Raw genomic sequence first — 17,518 nt, forward strand, 5'->3', positions numbered from 1 at the left:
GTCTTATAACCAAGACAAAAAAAGCTGTCTACATAGTAGTCTCTGGTTTCTTAACTCTCTAAAAATAAAGCAACAAATGTAATGCACACCCAGGCATGGAACCAGCCAAAATAATGTTAACCTATATTCAAGCCTGCAAAGGTAAAAGTGCTATGCCTGCTAGTAACCTTCAATCTAACCTAGAGTTAAATGTTCTGTGGCTCTGCAATTTTGGCTTGCATCTCCAAAAGAACCAGAGAATCCAGTTCTCCCTCTGTAGTCCAACACTTTTCCACCACAGAGTTTATTATCCATTGAACTAAACACTAAGTAATGAGTTAACAGTAATTAAACAAAGAGGGATAGAGATGAAAGGAATTTATTATTCCCTGACCTGCCAAGCAAATTGTTTAGATACCTGCAATCAATGAGTAGTGATGAAACAAAATAAAAACCCAACAAACCAAAAGAGCCAACAACAGGCTCAGAAAAATCTGTTCAGCAAGGCCCATGTATCTTTCTCAGGTTGAACAGCACAGCATTTTAATCAACAAAAGCCTCTTGTCTTTATACATCAAGAGAAGTGAGACAGAATGTGGCTCTGAATTATGTTGTTACTGTTTATTATTCATGTATCATGGGACTGATGAAGATTTATGGTCCCACTGTGCTAAGTATGGTACAGTGAAATATAGAGAAATAGTGAAAACTGGTACTCTAAGTCCCTATAATTTCAAGACAAATTACAAAAGCAAGATATTATAATTTAAAGACAGTTATGCACAGATGGTGATTGGAGATGCAGACAGATGAAGTAACTTGCCCAAGGTCATGCCAGACACATGTGCCAGAGCAGAAAATTGAACCTGGCTCTCTGGAGTACCAGCAAGGGTTTTTACTCATGCAGGAGCCATTGCTTCTCCTCTCTGATTTCACCAGTTGGCAGATTTCATAAACTAATAAATAAATTCGAAAACTACGACCATTACATGGCAGTACCTGAAGGATTTCCTTTCACTTCTCTTCCTCCAAAGACCTTAACTAATGAAAGAACTTGATGTACACTCACACAATTTATCTGTGTAGGGCACAATTGCAGCATTTGCAGAGAATTACAGAATAACTTAAGCTGAAAGGTCTTTTGGAGCCATCTGGTTCAACCCCTTGCTCAAAGCAGGGCCAACTACAGCAGGTTCCCCAGGGGCTGTCTTGTCCACTCAAACTCTAAATCTTCAAGGGTGGAGATGAAAATTCCACCACCTCTCTGGGCTCCTGTCCTAGTGCTCAGTGACTCCATGAAGAGTTGAAAAACTCTTTACATGTATAAAAAGGAATTTTCCCAGTTCCAACTCATGTCCACCACTTCTCATGTTGCCACAACGTACCTAAAGCCACCTCTGCTTTCTCTATTCCCATCCATGAAGCAGTTGTGGATAGCAATGAGGTCTTTCCCAGCCTTCTTCTGGACTTGGACTTCTTGATGTTGAACCCAGATTTCACAGCTTCCCCTTGAACATCATGAGCTCTAGCACCCAAGCCACCTTGGTGGCCTGTGCCAGACTTGCTCCAGTAAAACCTTACTTTTTCTTTACAGGGTAGCCTGGAGTTGGACATCAGGTTCTAAATGCTGCCTCACAATCACTGAGCAGAAGAGTATAAGGCTCTCCACACTTGTTCTTTTAAAGAACCATGCAAATAGTTAATTTTCTTCCATCAGTGAATATTCTTTTAAAGAACCAGGCAAATAGTTAATTTTCTTCCATCAGTGAATGTATTTTTAATGCATTTTAATCATGCAAACTTTGCAGCCCTCAGTTTACCAAACCAACACAGGAACAGAAGTTTTGCAAACCACTCCTGGAAAGGCTTTTAGCACATGCTGGCACAGCAGGCTTGAGAGCAACTGCTGCCTTCATGAAAAACACTGGAAGGGGGTATTTCAGATGTCTTTTCCTCTAGCTGACAGACAGAATAGCCCTACCAGCCTGAGTGATGTAAGATGCTCAAAATACATCAGTGAGAGCAGGGTAACACAAGACACCATGTTGCTGGGTACATACACTGGCAGACAGATCTAGGTCCTAAACCCTGTCACAGAGTGTATTTGTAAGAGTGAAAAATATTTAAGTTGTGACTGTGACAGGAGTTTGCTTCAGTGAAACACAAACAGTAGCAGCAGTGTTACTTAAGACAAAACTCAAGTCCCTTGCAGGCAGGTGCAAGGAATGATGCTGCATTTAAGCACAGTGGATTTCTTTCCTGCTTTACCACGGAAAAGGTCCTGTGCCTAAAGGTATTTGCTCTCTGTTTTAACAAAAGCAAGTCGCAGCTTACACGTTGCTTATTTATATTTTCTGACACCTGTGAAGATTTCCCAATGAAAATTCCATTTGCATTATTTCTTCCCAAGTGCTATCAACATTTGGTTTAGATTTTGCTGAGTGTACTGTCCTACAGAGCAGCAAAATCAGTCCACTCAGTGACAGCCATCCATCCTGGTCTGGAAGGACTGCCAAGTCCACCACCAAACAATGTTCCTCAGCACCACATCTAGACAACTTTTCAATAGCCCTGGGGATGGTGAACATTTCCTTGGGCAGCTGACAACAGCCCAGTGCCTGTCAAGCCTTCAGGGAAGGGATTCTTCCTAACATCCCATCTAAAGCTTCCCTGGCACAACCTGAGGTTGCTTCCTCTTGTCCTACGACTTGTAACTTGGGAGAAGAGCCAGACCTCCCCCTGGTGACATCCTGCTTCCAGGGGGTTGCAGAGAGCCCTTATCAGCACAGCAAGGTGTTCCTTTCTCTTTTTCATAGAGAAAAGAAGAGCAAGCCACCAGCCTGCCATGTGCCTGAGGCTGGACACCAGTTACCCAAACCAGTCCTTTTCTAGCACTGCTCAAACTTGGCAATTAGTCAAGGAAAAACATTTGCCAGTTAAACCTGAGCTAGAGAGCTATTTACAGCACTCTGCTTTGCTCTCCCACACCTAATTCTAACTCCTCATGTCTAACATAATTTTTACCTTACATTAATGTGTCTCCTAATTGCTGTCACATATTATCACCCCATATAAAGTCTAGCACACAGGATAATTTAAGACACACTTTCCACATCCAAACTTTTTTCTGCCCCTAACATTAACGTGTAGCAAAGATAATGAAGTTATTGTTTACTATTAACTGATCAAATAACAGTTTTGTGACACACGGTGAGTCCAACAACCTCTTCTCTAAATCAAATTAAGGCAAAGCCTAGAAAGAGGACAAGCACACAGATTCACCTGGGAAGATAATGTAATACCTGGGACAGGGCAGCACTGAGGGGCTCCCCTCCCCTTGCATTCCATGCAGGGAATCCACTACCTGATGTGTCACAGAGATTCATACTTATATTTAGTTTACATCTCACTTATTGCTTATCTGGGCTTAACCTAATAGAGGGACTGTATTAATATATGCACAAATGGCAGCTGAAAGGAACTGGAACACTTCTCTGACCTCCCCAGACACTTCCCAAGCTCTCCCCCACACCAAGCCCCCAAAGCACAACAAGTCAGGAGGTTGCTACATCCCTCCCACCATCAGAGAGGATGGGGCACAAACCCTGGGGAGCCTTGTGGCTGAGTCCATGGGACTTCTCCCCACAGGTTCCCACTATTGTGCAGCCCTTCCCCAAATTCACAGCAGATGAGTCTCTAGCTATGGCTTGGCCTTAGAGAGCCTCCTCTAATAAAAATACCATCCTCCTTTTCCCTCAACAGGGAAGCCTCTGAGACCTCCCACAAATGAAAGGGGAGAAAGAGGGTTTCTTTGGTTTTTGTTTGGGTTTGGGTTTTTTTTGGGTTTTTTGTTGTTGTTGGGTTTGGTGTTTTTTTTCAGGGCTTGTTTGGTATTCTGTCACAAAGCCAAGCAGATGTTTGTAAAATCTAAACTGATTATACAACTGTTTTTAGACTGAAGCAGCTGTGCACAGGGAGTGATTGCACCAGGGAGAAGACCACTGCTCTCTCTAAAGGCACTTACACATCCAGGGACTACAGCTTAATAAACCAAACTTCCCATGAGTTATTCAAGCCCTGTCACTCCAATTTAGTGTTTACAGTAGAGGAAACTGCTGAAAACAGCAAAGTGAAGTGGCTTTTCCAGCTCTGTGGTGAAAATTTGCATCCAGATGGAGACTAGGACCCAGACCTCTTGCTTGCCAGCCCCACCTGGTAATTACAGCACTTGATTTCCAGCATTCAGCTCAGCTGGGAAGACAGCATGAATAGACTCAGGTGCTAATCCAGCAGCTCTGCTTTGTCACTCATACAAGATTCACTTTATGCTGTGCTCAGGATCAATTAGACAATCCAATCACTGCAAACCTTACTGCAACAACATGGCCCCAGAGCAGAAGAGATGGATCTGTATTTTTTTTTTAAATGTAAACATTAACATTAATTTATGAAACTATTTATAAACAATATTTACAACTGAAAGAATTCCTGAAAATATTTATATTTTAGAAATATGCCTGTTTGCTCTAGCTAAAAGCTAAGAAACTTGGGTAAAACCAGTGGAAACACTCCAACTAAAATGATACAGTATAGTTTTACAATCCTATAAAATACCCATTTTTTGCAAGCCCAAACTATTTGTTATAGAGTATATGCATTTCAGTCATATAACAGATTGACTGTCTGCATAAGTACCACCATTCTGCTCCCACAGTAAAACTTTTTGTTCTTGTTTTCTTCTTGTTTCAATACTTCAGAAGAATGCATGGCAATTAAAAAAAAATATTTTACTCATGTTGCTAGCATAGGAATTGATAACAGCTGGGTAATTCTGTGCTTTTGATTCATGCTGCACTATATATACTACATATGAAAAGATACAGAAATTAAATTAGCTTGGTAGTCTCTCTAGAGCCAACACAACTGCAGTTAAGTTGCATTTTCTAAAACTCAGGGTGAGAGTGCTGTAACTGTCACAGCACACACTGCTTAGTGAAGTTGTAAGGAATAAATAAAAAAAAAAACCAACACATTTTCCATACCTGAAGAATTCCTAGTAAAACAGGACCACGTTACTGTGCAGAAGTGACTGACCCAACTTGCAGCTTGGTCACATCCAGACAAGCACTGTGAGTGTCTACAGCCCAAAGCTTCATTATTTTTTGCAGAACAATCTGGCAAGGGAGGTAACTGGATTCCCTGGGAATCAGATGTTACTGAAGACAAGTTTCACCTGTCACTGATAAAACATCTGAGCAACCAAGTGTCAGAGTAGATAGACCTTACAAGTCAGCCTTCATGGGTGGAAGGGGAAAAAAAAAGCTCATTTCATTTCCTGCTTTTACAGTTTTGGATTTTATTTCTTTATGTTAACTTTGAGGAGAAATGTCCTAGGGCAATGAAGCTACAGCAGCTTCCTGCAGACAAACCACAAAACATGATGGAATAATCTTCAAGAGACTGCTACGAGGGGTCCTGCAAGCTTTAGGGTCTCCCTCCCTAAGGGCTGTCCCCATGAGTTATCCTCACAGCCATCAGGAAGACACTGAACTGTCAGTTCTTGTTCCACGGACTGGAGAGCCAGAATGTGACTTTTTTCCAGAGAGATTTCAAGACAAGGAGACCCTGCAGGGACTTGCTCCAGGCCAGCACCCAAGCAGGTGGCCTGTCTGACCCACCGAGCTGCATTTGGAGCATCTGGAGAAGTGGCATTTGAAAAGAATGTCCCAACTCTGACCTAACTTGGCAGAGATTTGCTTAGGATTTTTGGAAAGACTCAATCTACACAGGAAGCTCAGAAGGGGCAGACAAAAGTCAGTGCCAAGCACCCTCTGCAGCTTTGCTGTCACAAGCAGAAGCAGCACATCCAACTCCTTCTTCATTAACACCCAACTAAGCTCTGCCTTGGGAAAAGCCAAAATGTGCCTCTGTGTGTGCCTGGTGTAGCACAGAACACCCACAGGGATACAGGAGATGCTCTGCATGTGCCCAGGGTGCTGGCAGGCAGCACAGGGAGCTCAAGAGGATGCCCATGAGCACAACTCTCTGCAGGGGCTCAGGAAAGCAGCAACAAAAGCAGGAGCAACACCTGCAAATACCAGCTTGGAAGCTGTCTGCAGGAAACTGAGCCATCCTGTCTGTATGTATGGCCTGGTAGAGAAGTTGGGAAGAGATGGCAGGGTCTGAGCCTCCACACTATCCCCTGCCTGCTAGGGCTACACAAAAAGTGCCTCATGGGACAAAGAAACAACCCAAATATCTAGAAATATGTTGTGTTCAGCAAGGGCAGCTAACAGAAAATAAAGCTGTCTGTCTTCCCCAAGCAAGTCTGCAGATTTCCACAGAACTGAGATGTCCCTTTCCCTGCTTTCCCCCTGAAATTCCCAGTCAGTATTTCCAGCTGAATGTTGAAAGCAGACACAGAAGTTCTCCTTGTGCCTGTGACACCTGCCAGTGCCTTCCTACCCACCTTTCTCCTCACTTCCACAACCCCTCAAAGCAAGCAGCAGGAAGACCAAGCTGCAGCTCTGGCCCCTGCCACACTGTGCTGAGAAACCCACAGACAGCAGGGTCAGGATGTGACCTCTTCAAGGCCACCCTTTTATCCTGCCTTCACTCTCCATACTGTGCCTAATACACATTGATGCTGCAATAAAAATAGATGCTACTTAACCCCCCCTTCCCCAGCCCAGTGGGAAGGGCACAGGGTCTGTGATCTGCTGCTGGGCAGGTGCTCTGTGCCCTCTGCTTTCACTTGGTGTAAGCTGTGAGGAAAAGAAAACCTCTGGCTGCAAATACACATTTTTGATAATCAAGTTAGCAGCTGCCTTTGGTTAAGGCAGAGAGTACTTAATTACGGAAATCACCCAGAGGAACACATCTACTGGGTCCTCTCAGTGTGAGACAACTGTACTGAAAGTGATAGAACATTAAAGCATCTTTTTCACACTCTCTGACAAAAGCCACACATCTCCTCTCAGATGCACCCAGCATATCCAGAGAGTGACTGATGTGTGTTCATAAACAGGGCAAGAAGAGGAGGAGGGCTGAGTTGAGGTGAACCCTACAGTTCCACACAGTGGTGGTGTCTCCAGCATTCAAATATTTTGCAAAAAGAAAATATGAGGCTTTTGCTTCACCAACAAAAGGAGCTGTTGAAATAGTTTTGTCAGGCACAGCAGATAAGGATAATTATGTGCTGAGAGCTTAGTCATCCATATCATGGTGACAGAAAGGCAGATTCTCTCAAAAATAATGTCAACACCACAAAACTCTAAAGAATACCTAAGTATAAAGCTTTCCAGATTACAGACACAGCTTGGGGAAGCAGTGTGTCTGTAAGACACGGGCTCCTCAGAGACTCTGAGTCACTCCCGTAACAAACCGCTGGAGGGAGCCCATTTTTCTCCAGAAATCTCATTTTCATAATGGTTTTTGTGTGCACCCGTTCTGCAGTCACAAATTCATAAACCAATCACAAAGTGTCAAACAGGTAATTTTCTCTCCATGTTTTCAGTTCAACAGAAAGGGAGACCCACAGTTCAGCATGGCCTCCTCATTCTCACCAACATCCTTGCCAAATGGAGGAAAATGCATAATTCCCTGTGTTCTGCCTCATCAGAAACAGCACTTTAAACCGAGCAGGCTACAAAGGACATTCCAATTTGCCCTTAAAAAATTCATTACTGTAAATGGGTTGATACTGCATTCGGGAGTTGACCAGATAGTAGTTAACCTTGAGAAATCCTGTCTGCCTTTAGTAACTACAGACCAAATCAAACAGCTTCAAAAAGCACTGGGCTAACAGTGTACTCTTTCAATTAAATAGTAAAGATCTTTCCCTGAGAGTGCAGGAGCACCAGATTTTATTTTTCACACCCCAGATGCAGGTTTACTCATCTCTGCATTTGTGCCTTTTGTACTGCAATTGCCACAAGTTCAAATGCCCCCCTCAAAATGGGGTTTCATTACCCTCTGCCATGCTCCCAAGAGCCTCATCAAGTCCCATCCTGTAGCCAGACCTGTTCCCAACTCAGCTAACACTCCTTCAAATGGCTCTCACACATGCGCTTGACAAGGGTTTCATTACAAAACCAAATTATGCAGCCTCAAAGGGCCAGAAGACTAAAAAAAGGGTTTGACTCCTTTCAGTTACTCGTGAGATATGGGACTGGATGAGCAGCAATCTGCCCAGCAAAGCCCAGCTGGCTTTTTCTGTGCCTTCCTCTTTCGCTGCATTACACCCATTGCCCATGTCAACAAGCTCAGCTCAGCAGAGAGCCAAGTCTAGGAACAGTTAATCTCAGGAATAAACAAGTCAAAGCAAAAGTCTAGCCCAAACAGTGAGCCCATCCCTGTCACACCACAACTCTCAAGTCCTCTCCAGTACAGAACTATCTCTGTTAGAGACACTGGAAGAGCAGTCAATCCCCCACCCACAGTGACCCTAAACCACTCAAGACAGCAGAGAAAGATCCTCCCCAAAGCGCAGCATTTTCTGCCACAGGCTCTCTCTCTCTCTCATCACAAACCTCTCAAGAAGAGCCGCCCTTAGCAGAGGCACTAAGAAGTACACCTTGCACCTCTTTCCCTCAGCCACCACAATGGTGATGGTGTGTAGGCAGCCAGAATGTGGTAAAGTAGGAACTGAGCCTTGCTACCTCCAGAAGGCTGCAGAGGAAACACAAGAACTGGAAGCTCTCAAATGGTTTTCCCTTATTTTGTAGCAATCCCAGACAAGGGGGTCCTGCCAGCGAGCAGGAACACTCTCCAACACACAGGAAAACTTTGCTCAAGGTAGTATGTCTTATGGAAGCACAAATGTCACAACTTTCCCAGACCCCAAAGCCTCTCCCCCAGCATTAGAAATTTTCTTCTAGTCACATCTTCACTGGAGACTCTGGGTACACTGTCAGGATTGCTAATGTGAGCAGATGCTTCTCTCCTGTTTGGGAGTTTTGCCATTGACTTCAAAGTGGTGAGATATATAACCTTACACGTTCCCTAAACACCCTTAATAACAGCACCTGACACATTAAAAGTGCTTAGACATGTTGCAGAAAAACAGAAAGCCCTGTCGAGGTGCTTCATGAGGAATTTGCTAAGCCAAGAGTCTGTACCTGAATCAGATGCTTATCTATCAGCCAGCTAATAACTGTGAGTGCTTCACTAACTCATCTGTGCAGTCACAGGCAGGGACTGCCTTCTGCTGAGCTGTGGAGACTTTCTATTACTCATAATCCTCTTAAATCATAAAAAAGAATACAGATTAGAAGGTGTGAAGCATGCAATGTGTTCTAAACCCAACACAAACACAGCCATCCCAGCCTGAGTCAGAGCCTGCATCATGGGAGCTTACTAAACTCCTTTTGAAGTCAAGTTCTGGGGGTGCAAGCAGCTGTGTGGTTTGGCTCCTGGTGCTGGGCTGGTATGATGGCAACACACACCAACCAGTGCCTGGAGCCAGTTCAAAGCAGCCAAGAGCAAGGTCAGCCCAGCATGGCAGCATGGCTCCAGGGACAAGGCTGTGGGGCTAAGAAAGTTTGGCCCTTTGCTTCAGGGCAAGCAATGGAAAGGGAAGGAGCAGCCAAGTTCCCCTTGCAGAGAGTAAAGAGCTTTTGCCTCCAGAGGGCTTGGGAATAACACAAAAACGTGGTTCTTCGGGTAGCTCAGGTCCAACTGGAGCCATCACTGGAATGTCAGCATCAGCATCTCTGAACTCAACTTTTTAGGTGCTGCATGACTGACAGGTGTCTGTCATGTGTGACCTGACAGGTCACCTCTCTAGAGATTACAACCCCCATGGTCAGCAAGCTGAACCAATGCAGCTGAAGCCAGCTTTAAGTGACAATTGAGTGTTTTGACAAAACATGACATTATAGACTGCACCATCCTGCATGTGTGGGCACTTCAGGAGAGTCTCCATGCTCCTCTTTTTGGAGACAAGAAAACTGGTAGCAACTTCTGCACTAACCTGCACGGCTGCTGGAAAGCAGACACTCTGCACAACACTGGACTTCATTAGGAACGTTTCTGAGGTTATTACTGATGTACATCAGTGTTTCACCTGTACTGTCTGTGTACCACAGCAATCAAAAAGGGCATTGCTGAATACGTGTCAGTCAGAAGGTGTACGTGGTAACTGCATTAAGTCCATTATTAGGTTTAAATACCAGACAAATAATACCAGCAGCAGGTTAATGTGTGGAGCCTTCATCCCCCAAGCACTTCTTTGTACCACTTTCAATGTGGTATTCCTCAAGTTTTTATAGCATTTATCTCCAGAGTTTCCCTGCTGACAGTAACAGCCAGAGATGCCCAGTTTGATACTGTAATTTTAACTACTGTTGCTGAAGTCTGCCAGTGTAAACACTCATGGCAACACCCAGCAAGAAATAAAACTCCTGGTTCCTGGAAATCTTTCTGTCATTTTTTTGACAATCTGGAGGCACAAGGTGTCCAACCTGCCATAGGCAACACTTGGAAGGGCAGCTGGGTCACCCTGGAGGGCTGCCCCTGTGGTTTTACCCCCATACAACACAGCCACCTCCCCCAGTATTTGTAAACATTTCGTCTTCCAAGAACTTTCCCCTCGAAACATGACTGCTAATGTCCTCATATTTGAAATAATTAGATGCAAATTTATAAAAAGCCACTTTCTTGCTCAACTGAATTACTGTTCTATTAATAGTGGTGTTTCTATTATTTTGAAATTCCCCACTGTTTAACTTCAAGGACTGTTCCTTTTATTTTGGAAATTTACTCTTGCTTGCGACTCGACAAAGAAAGTATTAATTTGTTCACGTTTATGAGACACGCATATGGCTCAGCCTTTCCCATTCATGGGTCAGATAATGAATTGGTTTCCCTGGAAAACTGCACAATGAAATATTCAACATAAGGCATTCTGTAGCTTGGATGTGAACTACAAAGTGCAATTTTACTGGCATGTCCCTGTAGGTTGGCTTTGGCACGTACGCCTGCATGTTTTATGCTTTGTCTGAAGGAGGAAGCTCCCACAAGTGAGGAGAAAGCTCTCGGATATGGGTCACAAGTTGAGGTATCAAAACTTAGATGAGAATTAAAAAAAAAAATAAATTACAATACCTCAGCGTATTCCCACAAACCTTTCAGGAAAAAATAAAGAAAACCCCACAACAACCCAAAATAAACCAGACCTTAAATATTCTTCTCTATTTCGGTGGCTTTCTGAAAAGAAGGGGAAATCAACTAAGGTTTGCCTAAAATGAGAATGAAGGAAAGAGGACACACTCTGATGTAGGTTGCTGGGGCTTCCTCAGCGCTTCACTAGCTTGAGAGAGGATCATTTTACTCCTGCTTCATTTTTAACAACTGACAAACGTCATTTATAGGTTTATTCCCTACCCAGAAGACAACGAAGACAAAATCAGTTCTCTCTCCTAAACTTATGGCATTTTCCAACCCCGGCACCAAAACCCACTACAGTCTGATCATCCCGATTCCTGAACCAAACCCCTGCTTCAGCTGTACTCAGAAGAGAAGAAACGAGACAATGAAAGGAGAAAAAAGACAAAAAAAAAAAAAAAAAAAAAAGAAAAGAAAAGAAAAAAAGAGGAGGGGGCGGAAAGAAGAAAGCCACAGCTGAGCACTTAGTGCGATCCCCTCCTCTCACAGTTCTCACCGCCACGGCGGGGGACAGAGACCCCCACCCACCACCGCCTCCAGTCGGGGGGGGGCTGTAGGGGTGCTGCCGGGGGAGGAGAGGGGTGCCCAGCCCGCGGGGGGATCTCTCGGGTCCGACTTCTCGCCACCCACGACCCAGGACAAACTCCAGCGGCGAGGCCGACCCCCTCCTTCCCCCGCCTCCCCGTGCCCGGGGAACCCTCCGGCCGGGCATCTCCGGCCCCGGGGAACCCCCCCCGTCCCCTCCGCGCTCCCCGGGACTCACCGGAGATCTCGGCCTGGGGCACGCCGCTGAGGCTGAAACCCTTGGCCCCATACAGCTGCCGGACCTCGGCGCAGCTCCTCGCCTTGCTGCCGCTGTCACCGCGAACCGGGGCGGAGGCGACACACAGCAGCCAAAATCCCCACGGGAAGAAACGCATCCTTCTCCGCTGGCCCCGCACCTGCCGTGCGAAGGGCAAAGCCAAGGTCCCCGCGGCGTGGAGGCGGCCGGGGTCCCCGGGGCGGTGCGGGGTGCGAGGCGAAACCCCCCCCTCCCTCCCTCCCTGCCTGCCCGGGCAGTCCCGGCGGGACGGCGGGCAGCGGGCGGGGGGACGCGGGCTCAGCTCGGGTGCTGCCGCTGTCCGCGGCGTGCGTTGAAGGCGCCGGGCAGTTCAATCCGGAGCGAGGCAGAGATCCAAGTTTGGCCGGGTGGGTTTAACGCCCCGGAGCGTGACCGCGCAGAGGGCTTTTGTTCTTAGCGCGGCTGCATCCCCGGGCAGTCCCGCCGCGATGCTGCCGGCTGCGGCGCCGCCGGGCCGGGCGGAGCGGAGCGGGGCGGGGAGCTGGGCTGCTCCCGCGGCGTGGCCGGGCTGGGCTGGGCTGAGCCGGGCCGGGCGGGGCGGGGCGGGCCGAGCCGGTCCCTGCGTGCGGTGGCTCCGCTCCACCTGCGCCGGGCGGGCGGCGGGGAGGGGAGGGGCGGGGCGGGACGGGGGGCGGTGGCTCGGTGCGGGGCCGGGCTCCCCCGCCGGACGTGGCATCACGCACCCGCCGCCAATCCCGCGCAGGGCGCAGCCCCGGCACCGCCCCCGCAGCCAGCCCGGTCCCGCCCCCGCCGCGGGAGCTGCACAATCGGACCGGACCGGACCGGGCCGAACCGCGGCTTAGGGCAGGGATGTGCCTGGCAGAGCGGGCAGGGAGCTCGGCCCAGCCCCGGGAGTAGGCGGAGGGAGGGCGAGGGAGCATCGCTGCCCGCTGCTCTGCCACGGGAGGTCCCGGCAGCGCGGGGAGCCCCGTCCCGGGCAGGTTTGAAGCCAGACCTAGAGCAGGGAGAGGCTGGGGACCGGGGAGGAGCGGGGGGCACGCCGGCCTTGGGGTGGGACGCGGTGAAACCGGGCGCTGAACCTATCTCGGTTCTGTGCCGTGGTCCAGACGCATAACCTGTAGACCCCGAGTGTCCCCAAACCTCGTGGGGAAACAACCACGCGGGAGACTTCAACTTGTAAAGCACTGAGACAACTCGGATGCCCAGCAAGGTTCTGGGCAGTGCCTCTTTCAGAGCAGACGTAGGAAAAGAGGCGATTTTCAGCTACAGATACTCAGTTTTGGGGCTCGCTTCCCAGAGCATCCTTGCCAGCTCCTGGAGCTGGTGCTCGGCAGCTCTGCCAGTCGGGTTTCCACCGCTTCCCGCAGAACGGAGACACCTGGCATCGCCTGGGTGTCCAGGTAATGCCTGGGTGTTTGCCTCCAAAACGAGCTCTCAGACTTCCAGCCGGTGTCTAACACGTCTCACATGAGATAAGAGGACGCCAAAATCGCTCCTCTGAATCTCCGAGAGAGAAGCTGTTTCCTATGGAAAAGTAAGAAGGAAGCTGGGAGCTTACAGCAAGCACCACCTCAGTCTCCCCAAAAGCCCTGCAAAATTTATCCGAGATTGTACCCTTGGGACTAGTCTGTCACTCCAAATGCAGAAATACACGGGAAAGTTGAGTCATTCCTCCTGCTGCTTCAGAACTGCTCATTCTCCTGAGGAGTAAGGGAGAAAGTGACAGCAAACTAATAGCCCCAGGGAGGGGAAGGGAGAAAACTTGTTGCTTTCCTGTAAATTGCTTAATGATATCCTAGCAAATCTTCCTAATTAAATCCATCTATGAGATAGGACAGAGCAGATGAAGAGGATCTAACTACAAAGATGGTTATAAAAACTATGAATCAGATATACCCCATAGACACCAAATCCTAATACTTGCCACTGCTGTATATTGAGGGCCTGAAATTCCTTTGGGGAAGCTCTCTGGGAGCTACAGCTGCACCCCAAGGTTGCAGCATGAACCCCTCCACAATAACACAGCTCCTGAAGTACAAATGGTAACTGCTGACAGGGACTGAAACCCTTGATTTTTTTGGCTTTGTGAACAATCCCCTCAGCTACAGATCATTTCACAGACAGGAGTATTTCCCTTCTTCATACACATCTCACTTCCCCATGCTGGGTGACAAGAGTGCCCACAGCAGGGACTAAAGTTGTGTCATTCCTGATAAAATCCTAAGGGACTGCAGCACCCCCTCTGCTCATTCACGTGCTCTCTGCAATTCCCAGGGTGAAATACTAGGCTACTAACACTCACTGCAAGCTCCCAAGCCCATTTCAGTAGCTGGAAACCTCTGATTTAGTGAGCATCATCAAGCCACTGATGATGATGATCCCCTAGAAAGGGGTAAGAGTGCTGCTTGCCTGACCACCTGCCTGGGAGATGCTCACATACTGTCATAACAAGAAGCTTATAGGTAGGCAAATGAAAAATAAACCCAAGCTGATATAAACTCTTCAACAGAGAAGCTATCTGCAAGTCTATACAGGATCCAACTCTGAGCAAACAACAATTAAATTATGAAGTGCATCTATTCAGTTTGCTGATCAAGTTTTTATGTACGTGGAGAATCTGGGCTAGGTGCATTTTAAGGAAATTGAAATAAGCACCTTCAAAATGCACAAGATAAAAATGGTTTTGGCATGTGTTATAATTGTGTGATGCCTTCTGTGTGTGCTTGAGGACTTTCTGAACATTCTCAGGAAAATGGAACTTGGCAAAAAGTGAAGAGGAGATTGACCAACAACTGGCATCAAGAGTAGAGAAGATCAAGAAGTAGAACTGGGGAAGATATGAAAAAGCACAGTAAAACACAAAGATGAGCAGACAAAATGCACAGTAGGAGAAAAGCACACAGCCAGCCAGCCAGATAGTCAGAGGAAGACAGAAAATCCATCTTGCTGTGGAGTTCACCTCTTGACAGTCCTGATAAAAAGCACTGCCCACTGAAAAGCTGATCCAAGCATTACGAAGAAGAAAAATGATGAAAAGCCAAATCATCTGGCACAAGTGGGGAAAGGGTTTAAAAAAAATTAAATAAAAAAATAAGTGAACAGAGGCTTGTACAATCTTGACTTTCACAGGGATGTCTTCTGTTTCTCTACTGCTTTCCATAAGAACGTGGAGTCCAACAGCAAAACCAGAGCAGCATAAACCCCACAGAACCTAAAGCATTGTGGGCCACTGGAAAGAACAGCACATTCCCAAATGGAGTCAGTGGGGTTTCCACCTTTTCCACTCCACATCATGTCCAGAGCTGGCACTGAATGGGAAGTGTGGAGGGAAAGCAGAGAGGTGACACCTAAATGGGCTGCAACCTCCTCCCTTTCATCAGTGTCATGGAATGAAATGCTCTGCACCTCTCCCTGGGCTGGTTTTATGCTACTTTGGGTTAAAACATCAGAAAATCTGTCACTGTTAGATTGCAGTACTTTTTCTGCCCATTTCTTTTAATCTCTGCTATTTCAGTCTCCTATAGGATCCAGGAAAGCTCTATCCCTCTAAGCATACAGAATATGGATGTGTGTTTTGCTGAAACAAATCTAATTAAGTTATTCAGAGGGTTTACTAGATTACAACTTGCTATCTACAGCTGATTACTACTTCACTGGATCTTTCTTCCAGTGAAGATATTCCTGTTAGAAATCAGGCAGCCCCTCCCCCCCCTCTGTGCACATTCCCCCATGAAGCTTTTCTGACATGCACAGGAATCATAGAATCATAGAACTGGCTGGGTTGGAAGGGACCTCAGAGATCATCAAGTCCAACCCTTGATCCACTCCCCCCGTGGTTCCCAGCCCATGGCACTCAGTGCCACATCCAGGCTCTTTGGAAAGATCTCCAGACACGGAGAATCCACTACTTCCCTGGGCAGCCCATTCCAATGCCTGATCACCCTCTCCAGAAAGAAATTCTTTCTCATCTCCAACCTAAACCTCCCCTGGCACAACTTGAGACCCTGCCCTCTTGTCTTGCTGTGTGTCTGGTTGTTTTGGTTACCAAAAATATCAGCTCAGTCCCCCTGGAATGGTTGGGACATTCATGTACCACTGACAAATCCAGCTTGATCTCAGCTGACTCAAGCAGAAGCCAGTTGCCTTGCAGAAATGCTAAGACTTGTTGAGATTTGGGTGTCCAGCTTCATTAATCAAGAATGCTGCTCAACAGCAGGTGATGTACAGATCTGGGGATCCTTGCCAGGTCTTGAAGGAGCCAGATTCATCCCAGGGAAGGGAGAATCACTCTTTGGGCTGCTGAGGAGAAGAGGAAAGGGAGCTGCAAGGCCAAGTGCAGCAGTGTAAACCAAGGCTCTGCTGTTTGACCCTTTGCTGGAGCAGAGCAGCTCCCTAGAAATGCAGTGCTTAATTCCCCTGTCTGGGGCTGGTACTCTGCAGAGGGAGATTATGAGCAGCTAAATAATTTCAGACAGAGGATCTGGCTAACACAGTTAATTGCCACTCTGTGCTACATTTTGAATTGAACAACCCAATTTTACAGCAGTGACTTGAAGGAATGTATTGCTTTAATGACCTCTTACAAATGCCTCCACCCTGCAGGACTGTACTTGTATTATATATGAGTCAGAGATCTCCCAGTAGAAAGAAGTCTTAAAGGCCAAAAAATAAATAAATGCCATAGACTCATTAGAGAAACTGCTGCTAATTGGGTCTGCCCCAGGAAGTACATTTCATCCTTTCTGGACATGACTTTCAATGAAGCTTTTCCCACTCCAGCTCCCCAAAACATACACAAAAATGAAGAAAGAATAGGGCCATGACATGGAATCTGTTCTCTGTTTGCTAGGCAGAGTTTAGCTCAATCGTATGAAATGGCACAAAATCTGCCCCCAAAATCCTAGGTTAGAAATGTGCCATTTCAGCATGGCACTGCAGTGATACATGGAGAATTTCTCCCAGTCCCTGGAAAAGGGACTTCTCTTATTATTCAAGAGGTTATATTCAGAAGCTGACAGGCTTTTTTTCAAGTATAAACCTCCCCTCACTCTCACTGCCACCAGTCTCTGAGCATTGGCTTAAGAGAAGTGCCCACTGTAGGGTACCCTGTCCCTACAGACACCAGCTCAGAGTGCATTCCCCAGCACCTGGAACTGGGACACACGTCTTGGAGACTTCTGTGGGGAAAAAAAAAATCTTACAACCATAAAGTAAGAAACGTGTGGAGTCTCACTGTAAGCATCTGGCAATGCTAATAGGACTCCTGACTGACACACTTTATCCTCAGCTGTTGCTACGTTAAACACTACAGACTAAAGCACTTAGATGAATTAATACAATTATCTCACGTTCTGCTCAAGTGTTTATTTTTCCCCTCCCAGCTGGGTACAACAGAACCTGTTCTTGTAGAGAAACTGACTGTGAGGAGCAACTGAAAACACTGTCCTAGAAAGCACCTCCAGTCCTGAGCAGAGGCTCTGTCCCTCCAGGCTTTGTGTGTCCTGAAGAAGTCACCCAGGGCTGAGCCAGAGCTGCAGGGACCTGAGGGTCAGACACCAGCTGGCTGGCAGG

General features: G+C 47.0%; 1 protein-coding gene across 1 annotated transcript in view; it reads right to left on the bottom strand.

Moving 5' to 3' along the window:
- GPC1 (glypican 1) overlaps positions 1–12,501 on the bottom strand; it is a 209,357-nt gene extending 196,856 nt beyond the window's left edge. Inside the window, exon 1 of the mRNA XM_030456303.1 lies at positions 11,909–12,501. Coding sequence (XP_030312163.1) covers positions 11,909–12,065 — 157 coding nt within the window. The 5' untranslated portion in view covers positions 12,066–12,501. The remainder of the gene's footprint in view (positions 1–11,908) is intronic.
- Positions 12,502–17,518: the final 5,017 nt, after the last annotated feature.

This window comes from Calypte anna, chromosome 9, assembly GCF_003957555.1.
Source record: "Calypte anna isolate BGI_N300 chromosome 9, bCalAnn1_v1.p, whole genome shotgun sequence".
Lineage (NCBI taxonomy): Eukaryota > Metazoa > Chordata > Aves > Apodiformes > Trochilidae > Calypte > Calypte anna.